Source organism: Fonsecaea multimorphosa, assembly GCF_000836435.1.
Source record: "Fonsecaea multimorphosa CBS 102226 unplaced genomic scaffold supercont1.13, whole genome shotgun sequence".
NCBI classification, from domain to species: Eukaryota; Fungi; Ascomycota; class Eurotiomycetes; order Chaetothyriales; family Herpotrichiellaceae; genus Fonsecaea; species Fonsecaea multimorphosa.
In genome coordinates, this window is record NW_015971647.1 from 802,356 (window position 1) to 821,056 (window position 18,701).

At 53.2% G+C, this 18,701-nt stretch overlaps 9 protein-coding genes and 1 non-coding gene across 10 annotated transcripts; 4 read left to right on the top strand and 6 right to left on the bottom strand.

The window, feature by feature from the left end:
• Window positions 1-129: 129 nt before the first annotated feature.
• On the top strand, window positions 130-1,143 carry Z520_06998 (uncharacterized protein; the record flags this gene model as incomplete). The annotated part of the gene is made up of 1 exon (XM_016777498.1): window positions 130-1,143. The coding sequence occupies one exon, from the start codon at window positions 130-132 to the stop codon at window positions 1,141-1,143; it is 1,014 nt and encodes a 337-aa protein (XP_016631669.1).
• Window positions 1,144-1,226: 83 nt separating this feature from the next.
• Z520_06999 (uncharacterized protein) lies at window positions 1,227-2,297 on the bottom strand (the record flags this gene model as incomplete). Its single annotated transcript, XM_016777499.1, has 1 exon — window positions 1,227-2,297. The coding sequence occupies one exon, from the start codon at window positions 2,295-2,297 to the stop codon at window positions 1,227-1,229; it is 1,071 nt and encodes a 356-aa protein (XP_016631670.1).
• A 540-nt stretch (window positions 2,298-2,837) lies between these two features.
• Z520_07000 (uncharacterized protein) lies at window positions 2,838-4,753 on the bottom strand (the record flags this gene model as incomplete). Its single annotated transcript, XM_016777500.1, has 2 exons — window positions 2,838-4,627; window positions 4,678-4,753. 2 exons carry the CDS (start codon window positions 4,751-4,753, stop codon window positions 2,838-2,840), a joined length of 1,866 nt encoding a protein of 621 aa, XP_016631671.1.
• A 606-nt stretch (window positions 4,754-5,359) lies between these two features.
• On the bottom strand, window positions 5,360-5,504 carry Z520_07001. Its single transcript has one exon. It is a non-coding gene; the product is annotated as a tRNA-Thr (tRNA).
• An 826-nt stretch (window positions 5,505-6,330) lies between these two features.
• Z520_07002 (uncharacterized protein) lies at window positions 6,331-8,345 on the top strand (the record flags this gene model as incomplete). Its single annotated transcript, XM_016777501.1, has 7 exons — window positions 6,331-6,785; window positions 6,837-6,986; window positions 7,036-7,057; window positions 7,107-7,255; window positions 7,319-7,640; window positions 7,691-8,043; window positions 8,096-8,345. The coding sequence occupies 7 exons, from the start codon at window positions 6,331-6,333 to the stop codon at window positions 8,343-8,345; spliced, it is 1,701 nt and encodes a 566-aa protein (XP_016631672.1).
• Window positions 8,346-8,407: 62 nt separating this feature from the next.
• Z520_07003 (uncharacterized protein) lies at window positions 8,408-9,382 on the top strand (the record flags this gene model as incomplete). The annotated part of the gene is made up of 1 exon (XM_016777502.1): window positions 8,408-9,382. The coding sequence occupies one exon, from the start codon at window positions 8,408-8,410 to the stop codon at window positions 9,380-9,382; it is 975 nt and encodes a 324-aa protein (XP_016631673.1).
• Window positions 9,383-10,780: 1,398 nt separating this feature from the next.
• Window positions 10,781-11,782, bottom strand: Z520_07004 (uncharacterized protein; the record flags this gene model as incomplete). Its single annotated transcript, XM_016777503.1, has 2 exons — window positions 10,781-11,632; window positions 11,693-11,782. The coding sequence occupies 2 exons, from the start codon at window positions 11,780-11,782 to the stop codon at window positions 10,781-10,783; spliced, it is 942 nt and encodes a 313-aa protein (XP_016631674.1).
• Window positions 11,783-12,947: 1,165 nt separating this feature from the next.
• On the bottom strand, window positions 12,948-14,030 carry Z520_07005 (uncharacterized protein; the record flags this gene model as incomplete). Its single annotated transcript, XM_016777504.1, has 1 exon — window positions 12,948-14,030. The coding sequence occupies one exon, from the start codon at window positions 14,028-14,030 to the stop codon at window positions 12,948-12,950; it is 1,083 nt and encodes a 360-aa protein (XP_016631675.1).
• A 1,462-nt stretch (window positions 14,031-15,492) lies between these two features.
• Window positions 15,493-16,735, top strand: Z520_07006 (uncharacterized protein; the record flags this gene model as incomplete). The annotated part of the gene is made up of 6 exons (XM_016777505.1): window positions 15,493-15,542; window positions 15,648-15,673; window positions 15,897-16,057; window positions 16,134-16,281; window positions 16,338-16,482; window positions 16,588-16,735. 6 exons carry the CDS (start codon window positions 15,493-15,495, stop codon window positions 16,733-16,735), a joined length of 678 nt encoding a protein of 225 aa, XP_016631676.1.
• Window positions 16,736-16,888: 153 nt separating this feature from the next.
• On the bottom strand, window positions 16,889-18,505 carry Z520_07007 (uncharacterized protein; the record flags this gene model as incomplete). Its single annotated transcript, XM_016777506.1, has 4 exons — window positions 16,889-17,329; window positions 17,385-17,923; window positions 17,992-18,128; window positions 18,210-18,505. The coding sequence occupies 4 exons, from the start codon at window positions 18,503-18,505 to the stop codon at window positions 16,889-16,891; spliced, it is 1,413 nt and encodes a 470-aa protein (XP_016631677.1).
• Window positions 18,506-18,701: the final 196 nt, after the last annotated feature.

Genomic DNA, 18,701 nt, shown 5'->3' on the forward strand with positions numbered 1-18,701 from the left:
GCCAGCAAGATGAAGCTGATCCTCTCAACCTCGTACGCATTTCCCCAAACCATGAAGTAGCGCTGAGGGGGGAAGAAGCAAGAAACCCATCGGCCGGCATGAAAACTGACAACGCAATGTAGCAATATAATGTCCTCGGGACACCCCGTCGTGCGGCGGCCGCTGTTCTCGCGATCAAACATTGAACTCATCAACTCGCTGCGGGCCAATTTTGCTTCGTTCAAACACTACTCTTCTCCTCCTGCTCCTGCCCCTGTCGACGCCGCCACCACAGAAAACTTTACACCTCCCGTGTGGACGACTCGGGATCCCGACAGCGATACGCTCTACGTGCCGTCGTGGCGGCCAACCCCGCTCGTCGAGCCCCGCGACTCCTACGACGTGACCTGCAAACTATTTTTTCTGCCTGGCATCCCGAGCACGCGGCGGTGCCGACACACGCGAGAAGCCATTGATTTGGTATTGAAAGAGCTGGGCGTGGACACGATCGATCTGTTGATCGTTTCGTACCCCGGTGTGACTTTTGACGCAGATGATGAAGAATCAGAAGAAGACGAGGATGACAACGGGGACAAGGACTCAGCCAAAGAGCGGGCTTCTCCCGCGGATGAAAATCCCAGCGAGGCCAGTGCCAGTGACGTGGAATCGGAAGGTCTTGAGGCGCAGGTCAAGACCTGGCAAGTTTTAGAGACGCTGTACGACAAGGGCGTCATCTCCCAACTCGGTGTGTCCGAGTTCAGTTCGGAACGCCTCGCCAAATTCCTGCCAGAGGTCCGCGTCCGGCCCAAGGTGGACCAGATCAACGTCAAGGACTGCTGCGTCGTGCCCAAGTCGCTGATCATGTACGCCAAGGAGAACAAGATTGAGCTGTTGACACATGCCGATTGTATGGATATTTTGCCGCCGGGAACGACGCGAGAATTACTGGGGCCCGGTAAAGACGGTGCTGGCATTCTGGCTGCGCACCCAGAGGGCAGTCCTGAAGAGCACGGGTTGTTGAAGGGCGATATCGAGCCGCAGTGGGTCATTAAGTATACCGCCGTGGTGAAGAATCGGGGGGTTATCGAGAATAAAGGGTATTTCGCCGTTGCGCAGCTGGGGAGCTGTATCGAGGAGAAGCCGGTGGAGAGCGCGGCATCATGAGGGAGGCCATTCAGTACAATAAACTTGAGAGCTTTTAGCATGGCGCTGGACAATGCAAAAGGATCTCGTTTCGTCTTTCGTCTTTATCCAATCATGCTCCTCTTCCTCCCTCTCAACCTCACTTCGTCCAATCTCTTGAGCACGACGTTGGCGCCCTTGAAACTGCCCCGGTACCCATCCTGACTCTGTAGGACCTCGGCATCGAACCAGCCTTCCTGTTTCGGGTGCGTGGATCCAAACGCCCGCTCGAGCACGTAGAGATCGACGGCCCGGTCTTCGTCCTGGATGGACTGCGTCGCGAGGCCGAAGTCGATGAGCACGATCTCACCGGTCAAATCTGGGGGTTGCAACGGCGTCGGGTTCTCCGATTGTAGTACATCCGGCTCTTGATCATGCTCATACTCATGCTCGCCATTGACGATTCCATTTGTATGCCCTCGGGTGGTGTGAGGCCGGATCATGATATTGCTACTCGTCAAATCCCCATGGACCACGCCCCCTTTGGCATGCATGGCGCCCACCGCACGACCGATGCGACGGAGTAATTTCTTGACCGCTTCTTCTCCTTCGCGCACAGCGATCTCGTCCCGTGGACTCGTATTGGCGTTGACGCCGAGAGTCTTGTACCAAGCATCCCAACCTCTTAACAACTCCTTGACGCTGCGTCCCTCGATCCACTCCATGAGAAGCCACGCGCCCTGGCCCCGCTGTCCCCTCTCACCCCTCTGCGCATGCGTCAAACCTCTCACCTTCCTTGCCATATCCCACTCCAGGCTCAACACCGCGGGCACTTTTACCCCGACTCCATCCTCCTCGTCACCGTTAAGCGCCGAGGACAGCTTGACAAGAATGCGTGCTTCAGCCAATACCCTCTGCTTGGTCAGCCGCGCGTCAAGAGTGGGATGTCTGTATGCTTTGCTCGGCCGGAATTTAAGGGCCGCTGCCTGCGACGGGGAGAGGAAGTGCGTGCGGTATAAGAGAGCCTCGGCGCCCTGGGTTATCAGCGTCGGTGCGGGTGAGGTGGTATCAAATGGCGGAGGGAGAAGCAGTGGCTGTCGATTTTGGGATTGCTGCGGTGCTGTGGGAGGGTCGGAGGGAGGAGGTGGTAGAGGAGGGTTGGACGCAACTGTGGGTAGTATATTTGTGCTTGTCATTATGAATTGTTGGCCGTGGGAACAAGGTATGCTTGGAGATGGGTTGGGGCACGATCAACCTTCAGATGGCTCTGACGTGGGCATCCCTTGAGATGGACGAGTAGGACAGTGTGGAGGGGGAGCAGCACAGCGAGAATGCAGCTCAATTACTCTACTCGACCATGCGAGGCTATGAAAGAAAAAAGTCTCCAGATTTTGTATGTGTGGTTTGCGTCCTCTGTAGATGCGGGGTGTCCAGCCTCGCCACCACCCACCACCACCGCATCTACTGGGAGCTCAGCCTTGCAGTTGTCCTGGCACTGTACTAACCTCCAGGTACCCAGTAAGTAAGCAACACCGCTCTTCCAACACTATTGACTCAAACACGCCGCATAATGTAAATAGACTCCCCGATTCTGTACGAGAGAGGCAGCTACAGCGTCTCAGGTTTCCTACCTTGGTATCCAAGAGTCAAGGACGTTGGGAGGCACGGGACATCAATACCTCTATAGGCATTAATCTTTCCCAGACAGTATCAGATTCCCCAACCAATTTCCCGGTTCATCTCTGGTCAACTTCGGGACTCAACGCCCGCACCATCCGTTGCAGTTCATCAACTTGCTCCTTGAGCTGCCTGATCTCGAGGACATCGGCGTCGACCTCGACCACAGGTCTCGAGGACTGAACCTTTTTGTCCCAACCCTCGGACTCGAAATTTAATTCGCCCGCCATTTCCTCCCATTCTTCTATCGTGTCATCATCTTCTTCTCCCCGACTTCTGTTGCTTCGCACGGTGCGGGCATCCACGGCCTCTAGACCAGCGGTGATCAGCAAAAGAGGCGAATAAATGACGCCCATGACATAGTTGTTCAATCGTTCATAGCGGTCAGGGTCCATCCACCATTCAAAAGGGATGATCAAAAAGATCAGCTCAATCAAATTGAAAGGCGCGATGAAGACATTTTCATCGGGCGCACGCACGAATTGCAACGTCTTTTGTGCAAACATGGCCATGTACTCGTCGATCGCGTTCTCGGTGATGTCTTCATACGCACTGTTGTACAATGCGATCAGGATATTGAGCAGGATCACCATGACCACAAATGTAAATATGTAGTATAATATGAGGCCGAAGGGATGTGCATAGTTATCAAAGCCCTCGAAATCAGGTGACTGCATGACGGAATTGGCCATGGCGGTGATGATGAAGCTTGTGATGCTGCTGTTTCCCTCGACTTGGTTCAGGCCGATAAAAGCTTGAAGAAAGCCCACACAGACAACCACGAGGAGGGCAAAGAAGATGAGGGATTCGCGCATCATGACTTTCAAGACGACCAGCATTGCGCCGAAGAAGCGAAATGTGTCCAGGTACAGGAGGAGACGGCCCCAGAACATGGGCGCTGTAATGCAGAATATGTGATAACCCAGTCTGTTGAGTTCGCGACGCTTGTCGTCACTGTTATCGGGTGAATGACCGAGCGCGGCCATGCGGATAATGAAGGAGGCAGTCAGAAGGGCGTAGAGGCAGTTGTTGAATGCATTCCAGAAGCCGAAGAACCAAATGCCGACTTTCCAAAATTTGGCGATTTCGTCACAGATGAAGCCTAATGTCATGACATAGAGGATAGCCTCGACGACGTCGAGGTCGCCATCCTCGTTCACAGTATTGACCGCCTCGGTGTACAAGGCAAGATAGATGACGGATATCGTGATTTGCAGGGCGTTTTGATACACGGGCGTGCGCATGCGGTCGGGGTTCAGATGGGCCCAATAATTGGTATTGGCGCGGTCCTTGTAGAAGACGAAGATGCCGGCATCCTTGTCGTCCTGGTGAATCCAGCCTCTCCAAAGATACTTGATGCATTTCTGATAGCCAGAGGAGGCAATGACGATCAAGCAATGCAGGTCAACAGCTCTCTCAATGACATTTGCAGGCGCCGTCTCCTCGTCTTTGCGGATGACCGAGTAGCGCTTGAGGAGGATCTCTTGCATCAGGTACTCCTGATCATCTTCAGCCTCAATGATGCGTTTGGCAATCATTTCGCAGGCCACCGCACGGACGTGATGTAGGTCGGACTCCCAGAGCTCCAGATTGGCTTGTCTGGTGAACCATCTCTTGCACACCAGTAAACAATATACCACGCAGGCTGCATAGTCAGTGCCGCCCGCCTCTTTGGCCGTCTGCACCACTTTCTGAGTTATCACCGAGCTGTTGGCAGCTACGATCTTCTCCTCTGGGAGTTCGATGGGAATAACTTCCTCGATCTGGTACTTCAATCGCAGGGCCACTTTTGTGACTTCTTTGGCGGGCAAGGCAGACGGTGGAAGGTCGGAGGTGTGAGTGGGAAGCACTGCTCCAAGTCAATACTTGCTTTTGGCAGGGGGCAGAGGTGTAGCTTACATCTCCGAGTCTCGCCGTGGTGATGTGGTGAGTCTCTTTCACGAGCTCCGAAGAGAAGCGTCCCCCATTTGACCATGGCTTCTTGCTTCTTGCTTCTCTGGATGCTATGACGTAGCACACGCCGTGCAAGTTGGAGAAGTTCTTACGAAGATTGCGTCGGGTTCCTGTTGATCAACGCGTGGTTATCGAGGCTCCGTCCTCTCGAATACAAGAAAGACAAAGGTAGAGAGGCGCAAAGGAGAGTGATCGACGGATTGACCACCACGAGGATTGAGCTGGACGTCAAGCTTTTCGCTTTTGCCAACCTCTCATTATGATGTTTTTGCCCAGACGCCAGAAGCTCCCCGCACCGCAGCCAAGATGCACCCGTCACCCGTCAGTCACCCACCAGTCAGTCATGAGGGCGTATCAACCTGAAATATCAATATGAGCTGGTTCAAAAGCAGCGTCGCTGGGCTCTCACACTCCTGGGCTGGCTCCGATTCGGCCGCTCTGCCCGGATTGCCAAAGAGCTGCTACTATTCCCCCTGAAGAAAAACTACGCGTATGTTGATTCTGCTTGGTGAAGAGCATGAGTACTTGTGGAATGAGATTGCGAAGCTGGCCGTCTCTTCTAAGTCTTGGCGAGGCACTGATCACAGACCGACAATCCTGGAGAAAGGAAAAACGAAAAAAAAAGATCTGTCGTCTGTGTGGATTGAACACACGACCTTCAGATTTAACGACCAGAAGTGAAACTTCAGTCTCTGATGGCACAAGTTAGTTGTAATTTCGATGGATTTTATGGGTGTACACATACGACGCTCTCCCAACTGAGCTAAGACGACCAATCGTTGGGTAAATTCTGTAATTTAAGAATATATAATGATGATAAAAGTGTAGTGTCACCCTGCGCTAAAGGCGCTAGGATAGGTGCTTTGATGGTTCGCGCAAAAGGGAATTTCCAAAGATGATGTAACAGCAATGGGATTGTGCTAGCCTTTCACACCATGGAAAAACCATGGCCAAGGGCTAATTTTCAGGACTTCTACCTCAATTCTAGCTGCCGAACATCCTGTTGCTTAATTTCTCGCAAGCCAAGGTGTAAGGCGGTCATAATTGCAAGGCATTGTTTTTGAGACCGAACAAAAGGAATTGGCAATTCAAATTGTTCTGGCACGCATCCCTAGTACAAGGGCAGTTCATGCCATCTATCTATCCCAAGCACTAGACATCTGAGTCTTTGTGCCATCATGTTTGCACCCGAGACACGATCCCGAAGGGTAAGCAGATAACCAACGATATTCTTCACCCGCCGAGAGCTTGAAACTTGCATAGCTTGGCGGCATTGAGATAGCCAAGCTATGACCGCCGCACTTGACGGCTTTTTGCTGCTCTTGTTTTGCTCCTTGCGTTATACGGTGATATACTTTTGGGGTGCTGTTGGCTCTCAATCAACAATGCCACCACAACAGGCGGGAGCAAAACTCCATTCACCGTCAAGTCATCTGCGTCCCGAATTCTTTTCCCAGGAAAATACTCTGGTTTTCATTCCATCGTGTCCTCTACTTCAGGGTCGTCCTCACTCTTGCGCAAACTCTTCACGACGAGAACCACCAGCTTGTGAGCAAGCCCGCGTCTTCGGAAGGCATATCCAATCTCCCCCTGGTCACCATGAGCTCTGAAGAAGATTTCTCGGATGAAAAAGATTCCTTGCAATATTTGAGATACCAGATCTCAGGTTGTCTTGATCGAATACATAGTGCAGGGTCTTTCGCAACATCCGACCACAACGTCGAGCACATTCACCCTGGTCTAATCGTTAAAGACGTCGGTCCTATCAGACTTCCTTTATCTCCTGAAGATGCAAAGGCTCTCATTCGGGTGAGCCGTCAGGCCCCTTTTGGCAAGGGAACAGAAACGCTGGTTGACGAGACTGTGAGGAAGACTTGGGAGATCGATGGGAAAGAGTTGTCGTTCGAAAATAACGCCAGGAATACCTGGCTTGATCGTGTTCTGGACCATGTCTCCGAGCGTCTAGGTATCCCTGGTGGTGCTGGCAGTGTACAAGCTGAGCTTTACAAGTTACTGGTTTACGAGGAGGGTGCCTTCTTTAAACCCCACAAAGAGTACGCCGGAGCCAGAGGTTTACATCCAGTACAGTTACTGACAGCTCACAGTACGGAGAAGACCAAAAACATGTTTGGAACACTGGTCGTTTGCTTACCATCTGAACATGTTGGCGGTGGAGTTCGCTTGATTCATGGAAAGGAAGCCAGAGTTCTCGAATCAGACAAGTGGTCGTCTTACGGTGTGTCGTATTTGGCTTGGTAAGCTGGCCCCTTGTTCAATATGTTCTGACACTAATTGGTTTTGAAGGTACAGTGATGTATCTCATGAGGTAGGGTCACCGCATCGGCCAGGGATCGTCTCGCAGCTCACGACGACAGGTGTTGCCGGTTCAATCCGGATATCGATTCGTTTTAACATACAACCTCATCGACACTGGTCTTAAGCGTCATCCTTCGGCTGCCGCACTAGACGCTGAACAATCTCAAATCGACCGGATGCTTGCTGAATGGTATGCCATGCAAGGCAGGTAATCCTTCATGTGTTACGTGCTTCAGCACAAATACACCGGTTCCAATCTCCAACTGCGCAGTCTAAAAGGTGACGACTACTACCGCTGTTCTCAGCTTGACAGAGCTTGCCAGTCAAGTGGTCGCTTCTGCTTTTTTCTATTCCGGCTGGAGCTGACCGTGACTCCAATCGACGACGAGGAATATGGGGAAGACGGCGAGGAAGAGCTCTGCTTAAACGGTGTTGTCACTCTGCAGGGCATCAGACTTCAAGATTCCTTAACGATATCGAAAGACAGCCTTGTCCAGAGAAACCTGTATGAGGCTCGTGAGCACGACCAACAATGGGGAGGGGAACGCTTGGGCAATCAGCATGCTGACATCCAACAAGTTTACCGCGATGCTGTACGTGTTGTGCTGAGTTGAAGCCAAATCCGTGCTTACAACCTATATAGGTCGCTGTCATTGTGTCTCGGGACCACATGACGGAATTTCTCCTGGGAAATGGTCACAAGCTTGCAGACTACTCGAACTTTCTCCAACGACTTTTCACTGACCTCAGAGACCAGAACGGCGATGAACGTCATCTCTTCCGCGAAATGATCGTCCAGACGTGCCAAAAACACCTTGAAAGCCGGTACACCAACACGCGCGTCAAAGATCGTTTTATGGGTCCAACAGCAATAGCGTCACTGCGCATCAACAATCCCGAGACAGCCCAAGCCGCCCTTCACGCCGTGGAGGATAGCTTCGACATATCTACCTTCCAGGACCTCGGCAGCCTAGGGTTCGAACAAACGAGAGAATTGTAAGCTTGCATGTGAATTGTGCCTCAGCCTCCCCTAAATTTACTATTTTAGTTGCACAGAAGCTTGTTCTCGCATTTCGAAACTGCACCTAGTTGATCGTGGTCTCCGAGCATTCCGCTCTGGTATATCCGGCGCTGTCCAACCGGACGCGAGCAAAACATCAGAAGGCGCAGTCTACCAATGGGCAGTGGATATCCTCTGCAAGGTTTTAAATTCGATTGCAGAGGTCTCGCCCAAGGATGCAGGAGCTGTGGTTCAGATCATGGATACTTATGAAGACGAAATACTCTGGGAAAGGTAACCAAGCCTGTTGAGCTATTCTTCTCTTTACTAGGATTCTGGCTGAAATTCTGCTCACATAGCATGAACGGGTTTGTAAGTCGCTTTTTGGATGATGCGACCTTCGCGAACGCCCTCTTGACCGAAGTTCTCTGCTACTCCAAAACAGTCCAGAAGCCCGACTTGGTTGTGCAACGTCTTCTCCCACCCATTTTGGGTAGGGCCGTCTCGTCTTTGCAGTTGCGACAATTTTCGTCTCGTTTGAAACATCAGTCCCTCCGTGAAGACTACCCGTTTTCTTCGTGGCCAAATGTCAGTCCACACGACGAGAAAGGCAAAAGAGACGCCTCAATTGTAGCGTCACTGTACCGTCAACTTGCGAGAGACGATTTGGACAAAGCGGGACAGCTCTTTGAAAAGATTGCAAGTGACACTACAAGCATTGACCGAGACGACCTCGACCGCTTTATTATCCCACTCCTGCGCGAAATGATCGACATCACCGAGCACCAGCCATCCGAGGCATCTCTATTCTACTCCAAAATCATCTCTACCTACATTGAGAGGATGGTTCAGAAGGAGCCTCCAAAGCCGCAGGACTGGTCCCTGCCGGACGATGCTCAAAAGTGCTATCGGCCAGATTGTACTTATTGCCCCCTTGTACGTCAATTTCTGGAGGATCCAAGCCAAGAGCACCGGGATTTCGCCATTCCTCAGAAATCGTATTACGATTTCAGGGCCCATATCCCGCATTGGTATGAGGCGACTGGGGAGGGAAGCGGAGAAGCTTACAAGGTCAAGGTTACTAAATCACTCGACATGTGGAAACAAAAACACAAGCAATGGCGAGGCAGAGTTGACCATGCTCAATCGGCTCTTCGGTCGCTGCCCGAGACGCCATTACGCCAATGCCTCGGAGACGGCGAGTATCGGGACTTGATGGACCTACGCATTGTCAAGCTACCGACTGAAGATATGATCATGGACCTGCCCAGCTCTGCCCAGGCAGAAGCTGGGAAGAGGAAGAGGAAACGGAGCGATATCTCTGACGCAGCATGAGCTGATCATGGTGGTATGGGCCCCATCACCTACCTCCGCCCAACTCCAACCCTGATCATCGCAAACTAAGCAAATGGACCGGTCCATCACTGCGCTGCCGTTGCGGCCCATCTTTGGACAGCAGCGGCAGGGCGTCGAACCCCAGTGTTGCACCGATTCGCTTGGAGCTGACACACAAGCACCACCGAATTCGGTTCCCGAGGAAGTTACACAACGTGGGATGATCTGGTGGCTGAATGCCACTAGCGATCTCAGCCATGGAGGGAGCGACAAGATCTCCCCCGGCCAAGCGACGACCGGCCGCTCTCAGAAGCATGATCTAGCTCTACCTCTGAAGGTTCATTTCAACATGCCGGGGCCGACTCAAAAGACTCTTCCTCCACCACCCATCCCCAAGCAAGTGAGAGAGAGAGAGAGAGAGAGAGAGAGAGAGAGAGGCTAACGGCACCTCCTGGCCGAGCAACAGGGGAAGTCCGAGGAGCAGTCTGACCTGCTAGCAGATTTTACTACTCTTGCAAATCCACATGGCATATAGCCCGGTATCGGTAGGGTAGGTAAGTGGGGGTTGAAGATTGCGTGAAAAATCACCGCCGTGTTCATAATTGTCCCTCAGCGGCCCAATGTCTAATCTGCGCCGCGCCGCGTCGGTCTGAAAGTGCAGCAAAATGGGAGACGGATACTTTCACTAGCCCGAATGGCGGCACTCAGAGATGGGATCGCCTCCTTCTACGTCGGGGGATCTAAGGGGGCCCCCCCAACCTTGTATTGGATGGGTGCCGGGCTTGAAAGCGATTGGGGTGCGTGGCGCCATTCGCGAGATAGTACGAGGTACATGTAGTGGTTCCCGATGATCACGAGGTAGAGGAGGTATCTTTCTGGATCCAATATCACCGCAACGAGCCTTAACAATGGTCAAGACTCAATATTTGCGCAGGGCGCCAGACAATTATCTTCTATTGAGGCTCGTCCGTTTGAACCTAAGCACGGGCACAACCTGGACCGAATCTCCCTCATCCTCATCAGCCTGCGAGCAGCAAGGACTTCCGGTCATAGGAGTGAGTGAGTGCCCGTCGTAGATTGTAATATCAGCCTCCTGGTCGCCACGACCCTCTCAGAGAGAGGCAGAAGTCGCTCGGCATTGGCTGGCACAGTGTCACAATGTCGTCTGAGAACAGTTTGACGACGGACTTGTAGGTCCCATGCGCTGGAACAACACCTGCGACAGAGCTCGTAGGCAAGCCACAAGTTGCTGGAGCAAAGTATTGGTCAATATTGATGCTCTTCCTCGGACTCCCGCAATCAGCTGGCCAGCAGTCGGCTGCTGAAGACCTTCAGGACATGATAGTCTCTCGGCAGCAAGGCAGGTCGTCTCCGACTCCGTGGACAAGCTCTGATGCTTTATGCAACCTCTGGCCCTTCGTCGCTCTCGCTCACATCCTCATCGCCGCTGACTTCCTCGTTCTCCCGCGCCCTCTTATCCATCAGCGCCTGCAGTTCGGCATCATCATGCTCGGTCACGGCTTTAGGGGCCATCTTGACCACACAAGCACCCCCTGCTTCCTTGATGTTGTCGTCGATGTCTTTGATTGCTTGTTCGAGTAGCTGAATGCCCATGCCCTTGTCCAAACACTGGCTGGTAAGGACGTAGTGTGGCGGCGACACCAGCTTGACCTTGACTTGGGTCTCAGCAGAATTTCTGGCCTCGGCTTGCCGCAGTGCTGCCTTGACAGCATCGATGCCGTCGTACTTGAAACATGTAACCTCCACATCAGCCCTTACTTTGGTCGGATGCGGCGTCAGTTTCTTGCTGATGTACGTCAACAGTTCCTCCTTGACAACCTCGTTGGGGAATGTCACGTCGTTCCACACGTCGGGGTTTGTGATGGAGAGCTTAAATGCGTCATTGGCGTGGCCAAATTTCCGGTTGAGCGGCCAGGCAATGTCCTCGTATAACTTCAGAATGGGTGTCTTGGTCTTTTCGGCAACGTGCCGCATGATCGAATGGACCGACTTGCTCTTGTTGTAGCGTTCCTCGCAGCGCACAATATCTTCGGCCGAGACTCTTCGTTTGGACAGATCGATATATCCCTTTTCCTTGTCTACTCGGAGGACCACCACGACTTCATTGCGGCCGATGCGGATGAGTTTCTGTATCGATCTGATACGTCTTCGAGAGAGTTCGGAGAGGAGGATCATGCCGTCGATATTGTCGTATTCTAGCAGCTTGACATAGGCGCCCATTTCTGCGATCTATTGCAAAAGGTTTTAGAATCGTGGCCAACTTCGGCGATGCACCAGATTGCCACCTACCTGTTTGACATTCACCATGACAAAACTCTCGATTTCGGGATATTTTTCCTCGTAGAAGCGACAATTCGTCAGCGAGTTTGGGTCCGACATTTTGACGGTATGGGTCTGGAGAAGGCTTGTGCTGCGGAGTCTGCTGGTACGTCGTAGATGGCTTGAATGGGTTTTGGAATATCCGTGGGTATCAGAAAGAAGAAAATAATGGTGGTGACTCGATGGCGTGTTTGATCGCATGTGCGGGCTGCTTCTAGGCTGATTTCACGTCTGCGGGCGGCGGGAGCCCAAACTTTTGCGCCAAGGCCGACCTGCCCTCTTCCGTTTCCAGTTTAGTGCCATGCTGCCCTAAACGTGGTGTTCACTCCATGCCAAGACTCGCCTTCCCCGCAAAGGGGCAGCCTCGTCCGGTGTCACCCACGTTCTTTTATATGAATTGTCGCCTGCCTGTCCCTGGAGGATAATGAGTGGCCGGCTGGTTCGCCGGTCTTTTCATCTCCTTTCTCCCCGGGAAACATTGCCCCATTGGCCCCCCCCCATTGCCCCGTCGCTGCACTGCCGGCGGTGCTGCTGGTGCCAGGTGATACTGCCGTCCTACCACGACTGAGACATTTGGTCCCCTCTGAAGGTTCTGATTTTCTTATCGACCGCATCGACCGACTGTTCCAACGCGGGTGGGTTTCCAAGGCATCGGCGATTCAAGAAAGGCGTCGGGTTTCGTGTTTCGTCACAGGAATACATTATGAAAAGAAGCAAGGAAGGAGAGATGAGATGGAGCACCCAGAAAGGTCCACGTAATTCATGGGATGATTCTGTTTTCATTTTGGTGGCCCGCTCATCCTCGGGGCATATCGCCGCGGAGGGTGGCTTTTCGCGCCATTGCTATACTCTATGTCTGAAAAAATAAAACAAAATTCTCTATTCTCGTACCGTGGAAAACCAAGAAAGAGGCACATATTCCGCAGAATATGCCTGGTCTGGTTTTTTTATTTGACATACATGTATGTCCCCCTTATTTTCCTTCCCGTTATCCCCATCCGTGGGAATTCCCCCGTTTTTCCGGTATCCAATAAATCCTGATTCCAAGCCAGTGGGATCCTCATGGTAAAGGAGTGATCATGAGTCTCGTGCATAGTCGAAAAGGGTGTGTATGCCTTTTCCCTTCATTAAGGTCGTCGGTCATTAAGCGGTGTGTGTGTGTTGCTGTCCAAAAGAGTAAACAAAGATTCCCGAAAGCCACGTGGAGGGAGGCGAGGGGAAGTTCTTAAAGCAGGGCGGCGACCATCAAGGCGGCGGCCGCACCAGCAACCTTGAATCCACCGGTGGCGACCGGGGCAGCGCCGCCGGTGAATTGGCTGGCAACAGGAGCCGCTGGTGTCGAACTTGACTGAACAAATGAGGTCGCCCACGATGTGGTAGGTGCGGCCGATGTTGTGGGAGCCACGGGGGTCGGAGTGGGAGTGACGACGGGTGCAGCAGAAGACCAGTCACTCCACGAGCTGCTGGAGACAGGAGCAACAGGGACGCTGGAAGAAGACCAGTCGGCCCACGAGCTGGTGGTGGCTGGCACAACAGGGACGACGGGGGTGGGAGTAGTGGTCCATTCACCCCAGGTGGTCGTGACAGAGACTGGAGCCACGGGAGAAGAGCTGGTCCAATCTTGCCAGTGAGAAGTGGTCTCTACCGGTGCCGGAGGAACGGAAGAAGTCGTCTCCACAGCAGGAGCTGGGGGTGCCGAAGAAGTCGTCCAGTCTTGCCAGTGAGACGACGATGGGGTGGTCACTACTGCCGGCGCCGGAGGAGCTGAACTGGTCGTCCACTCGGACCAAGAAGATGTGGTGACAACAGGAGCTGGAGGCGGCGCCGACGTCGTCCAATCTTGCCATGTTGAACTCTCAGGAGCTGGAGCGGGAGGTACGACGTTAGTACTCGTCCATTCTTGCCATTTGCTGGTTGTGGTCTTGATAACAGGGCTGGGCTTGGGGTGGGTGGTGGTTGTCGTGGATTTCGTCGTCGGTGCGCTCCATTCCTCCCAATGTGATGTGGTAGGGACAACAGGGACAACAGGGGAAAGGGGAGTGGTTGTGACAGGGACCGGGACAGATGAGATGGGTGATGAGGATGTCCAGTCATTCCACTGACCTCCGCTTCCGCCTTGAGTCGACCAGTCTCCCCAGCTTCCACTGTCACCGGCGCCCTGGCCGCCTTTGCCACCACTTGGACCTCCAGGGCCGGCTGGCTGACCTTCACCGCCGCCGCTGCCGCCAGAGCCCCACCCGGATCCTGGGCCACCTCCAGGCGCTGCAACAGCGAGTGTAGCAAAAGCCAGAACAACCGCTGACTTCATGATGTGTGGTGTGGGGGGTGAATGATATTAGTATATTTTGATCGAGTGATGTTGAGGGATTATACGAGGTATGTGAGTATTGTTCTGAACGATTGGACCTTTTTTCAACGAGAGACTTTCTGGTCGTGGGGAGGAGTGAATGATTTGCAAGATGGAAAGACAGAACATGCAACGGTTAGGAAGGCGATCACGATTCAAATAGTTTGCAAAAGGGGAGAGGGGAGTCACGTCATGCACGACAGGAGAGGTTGACACTTCAAGCTGTGTTACCCCCGTACGAGTGTGACTGGGTAATCCCTAATTGGCTATCCGGGCGGCTTAGCATCTCTATTCAGGAGGCAGGATCGGCACGGTTGAAGGCAAAAGGGGATTATAGCGGTCCATATGGCAGTCCATGTGGTCAGGGACAACGGCAGGTGGAGTATAGAAAAGGGAGGAATAGAGCTGGGCTGGGACGGAATGGGCGAGCGAGCGGGCTGTTGCCCCCTGCGGATTGGCCCGCCGGTGTATACCAGTATGCCCGTTCAGGGGGTTTCCCAGAGAACATGGCGGGTAAGTAAGTTGACAGAGGCATTGTGGGCGGAGGGGCGTCAAGGCATGGGCAAGGAGGAAGAGGCTGGATTCAACGTGAAACGGCACTAAGGAACAAGGAAGCCCTTGACCACGGATCGTGTTTTGGAAGGCTGGACGTGGTTAGACTGGGTGCAAGGGGTAGCCTGGATGAAGCGAGCGAACCGGGAGTGTCAGATTCTGTCGCTTAGCATATTATAACCGGACGCCGGACTCGGTTCCAACTTGGCGTGCGGTGGCAAGGCATCCAGGGGAGGCTTGGTGGCTTGATGGCTTGATGGCTTTCTCTCCAGGCCAACAAGGAGGCTGACTGGGCCGCCCCCAGCCTTCCCCTTCTGTTTTTCTTTCGGATGATGGATATCCTCAGCTCTGGCATGTTCGAGATGCAACATCTGGTTCGTCGATTGAATTTGATTGCAGGACTTGAGCAGCGATTCCCGTGGGAGCTGTCCCCACCCCCCCTTTTGTTTTGCCTACCTATTCAGCAACAACATTTCTCCGGTGCCCGATCCAGCTATAGCTCCACAATATCCCAGTCACGTGCGTTGTAGGCCCGGACCTCCGACCGCGGGGTCTGTACCTCGTACCTCGTAAAGGATCAAGGGAACAGTCGAGAGGGGGGCAGACTGGTTAGAAGAGAGCTTCCGCCTGCTCTGCCAATCCCGGTCGGGCCGCTGGCGATGCTCCAATGCCATCCCATCGTTGATCACTAATTGATTCGCATCCTTTCCTCCGCATCAGATCGATTTTCAATTCCCAGGCAGCAATCACACAGCTGCCCAAACCTGACAACGGTGCCCTCTTTGCGAACTGAGAACCTTGTATTCCGTAGAACTTGGACCATCCAACCAAGCCATCGTTACGCAAAAAGCCGTCCACACCCTCAAAAAGCATGACGTACGAAGCACAGATATCGTTTACCTTGGACACCATTTGCCCGTGGTGAGACAGCCCGTCAACCGTCATCCTGGAAATCTCCCGCGGCATCCACTAATTCATTGGGTGTTCTCGTGTTCACGTTGGTAACCGGGCTGATGTGTCTCACAGGACGTATCTGGCCAAACGACGGTACGGTTTGTTCCTCCATTGCCTTTTTGACTGCCCGGTCCATGTAACGACAAACTTCCCTGCTGGTTGAGAGACTGGGGGTGGACTGACTTGCATATGTATTGTGAGTTGGCAGGCTTGACGAAGGTCGGTTTCTCCCCCGGACGTTGCGGTGCATCGAGTCCTGGGCCCGTTTGCTCTGTGTTGCGGTACGCGTGCTGGGATCGATTCCATCTGACCTGTTGACAGCCCTCCGTCGATTCCGAGAAAGTGACGAGGCAAAGGACGTGAATTTTGTCGTAAAGTACTTTCCCTACCAGCTCAACCCCGATGCGACCAGCGAGGGCGAGGACAAGTATGATTGGTATAAGAAATCCCGCTATGGCGATTCCGAGGAGAAGATGAAGATGGTAAGAGGTGCCAGTGTTGCAGGCCCGCGCCACTCGGACCGGATTCCTTTCCCTTGCTCATCCATGTCGCGTATAGTATATGACATTGATGACCGCATATGGCGTCTCGGCGGGCATCAATTTCAAGTTCGGCGGCACGGTCGCCAACACAATGGACGCGCATCGTGTGATCCAGCACTTCCAGGAAGAAAAGGGTCCCGAAACGGCCGACAAAATCATCAACTGTAAGTGTTAGCGAAAGACACACTCGGGACACAATCCTCAAGTTTGCCCATCACAGCGCTCTATTCGCAATATTTCGAGAACGAGAAACACCCGTCTTCCGACGAGACATTGCTCCAAGCCACCGCCGACGCCGGCATTCCCGAATCCGAAGCCCGTCCGTTCATCCAAGACAAGACCGACGGCATAAGGGATGTCCAAAAGTGAGTTTTCCTTTCGCTCGTCTTTGGAAAGGTTGTTTCTACATGCTCGGAGCAAGCGGCATCGTTATCGGGGCAACTTGCAAAGCTGACATATTGGCATTGCAGTATGGTCCGTCAGCAGGCAGGCAACGGGGTGGATTCCGTTCCCACGATTATGATTGAGGGGAAACGGAGGGATATCACCCTCGTCGGTGCGAAGGAGGTCGAGGAATACGAGAAGGCGTTGAGGCAGATTGTCAAAGAGAGCAAGTAATAAGTCTACGATGAAACGAATGACGAAGAAAAGGTATCAAGAGATGTTGTTAAATTAATGTTCGCGTATCGGAATGTTGTGTCGTTGGCCTTGATACATTAGGTAAGTACAACGTTGATATCTGCGCCTTTAGTGTACAGTGTACACCCCTTTTCAATAAATCCTGACCCCGACCCTCTCTTTGTCCATGTCAAAGACCACCCCAAGTCTTCGGAAGAAAGGTTCACCAAGCACCCAAACATTATTCATACCACTTTCCAACCCCTCCTTCCTCTGGCCCATCCTCGATTCCACCACGCTGCCCACGCAGTACCCGGATCCGTCACCCAATTTTCCCAGGCTGAATCTCCCCCCAGCGGGACCGTCCAGTCCATCCGCCCATGTGCCCTGGCCCTGCATGGTCGGCAGATTCACACCAGCAATCTCAAAGGCAATGTTGACTTGGTTGAAGCAAGGAAAGGCAAAGAAGCAGTCGAAGGGCGGAGGGAGGCGTTTCGTGCCGCCCATGGAGTCGTAAAAGCGTTGGGCGGCGATTGGGGGCGCTAGGATGAAGGGGACGTTGATGTCGAAGAGGACTGGTTGGTTTCTGAGGATCTTTGGAAGCCATTTCAGAAATATGATCGTGAAATGTCCAGAAGGATTATCATACCTTTGCTCCGTTCACCCACACGCCTTTCATCAAAGCCGTCCACCAGCCCGCTGTCCCTTGCACGTCGGTCCACTTGAAAGCTCGATCCCACGGCATCCCACTCGGCATGACCGCCTGTAGCTGCTTGTTGACCTGCTCGCCCACCCATTCCGACGTGACACCAGCCTCGCCAAAGTGCTGTAACTCCACTTGGCCCCGGATTTTCGCTTCCTCGACCTCCCGCGCGATTGTGCCACCGAGGCTGAGGATCCCGGTATCGGTGTCCAGCAGTGTGACGGACCATACCTCTTCTGCGAAAGCGCCCTGTGCTTTCAACTGCGTCAGAACCGGGGCGGAGGACACTCGAGCCAGGTATCTGGTGTCGTCGTGGTGTGGCGCAAGACCGAGAAACGTGCCAGAATGCGCAAGGCTCTGTCGTGACGATTTGGACGGTGTACAGGTCGGGAATTCGAGTCGAATCGGCGGCAGCAGACTGGGAGAGAAATGGAATTCGTCGCTGGAACGGGCGCAGATCGGGTGCGCCCTGCCATGACGGGATCCTGGTTTGGTGAGGGTTGTCAGTCAGGACAAGACACACAAAAAGCACGGATTTAACTTCTTCACCCACTGTGACTTTGCGAGGCAGAAGCGTCGTACTTGGATCCCCTGTTGCTCGCCGTGGTGATGGTGTAGAAATCTGGTCTCAACATGTCCACGTCGACCTCCAATCTCTGTCGCGGTTCGCCCACTTCCAGTATCGTATACCTGTGTCCCTCGACATTGAGGTCAGTCATCTCGGTGCCTCATCATAAGCTCTGGCCTGGAGTCGAGACATTTCCGTCCTACCATCGATTGGCCCCTCCCACGACATCAATCACCTCCGGATCGTTCTCATCCCTGCAACTGCTTGCGTGCCATTTGCGCACCAGGCGATTCTTTTCGATAACACGGTAGCTGCGTCCATACTTCGCTTCGGCGCTATGGAGAATCGATGCGAGATGTGTCAGGTTCGCCGACTCGTGGTACGAGAAGCGCCCTCCCCTCCTGTGCAGGGGCAAGTGAATGACGGAATTGACGGATTGCACAAGGCAGGCGAAGAACAAAATCAAGCTGAAGATCATGAGCTTGCTAAGAGATGCCATTTCTTATTCGCTCGCGTACTGTACGAGTGGTCAGGTTCGAAGAGAAGGTATCTGCAGCAAAGTGAGGTACAGATCGAGGCTCTGTAACAAAGTGCAAGCTTCAAGCTTGCTTTTCACATGCCGGCCATGCCAGACCTTTCTAGACCACGCCATGCTTTTAGGAGTATAACAATATTGCCGTAACTGCGAGCTTTGG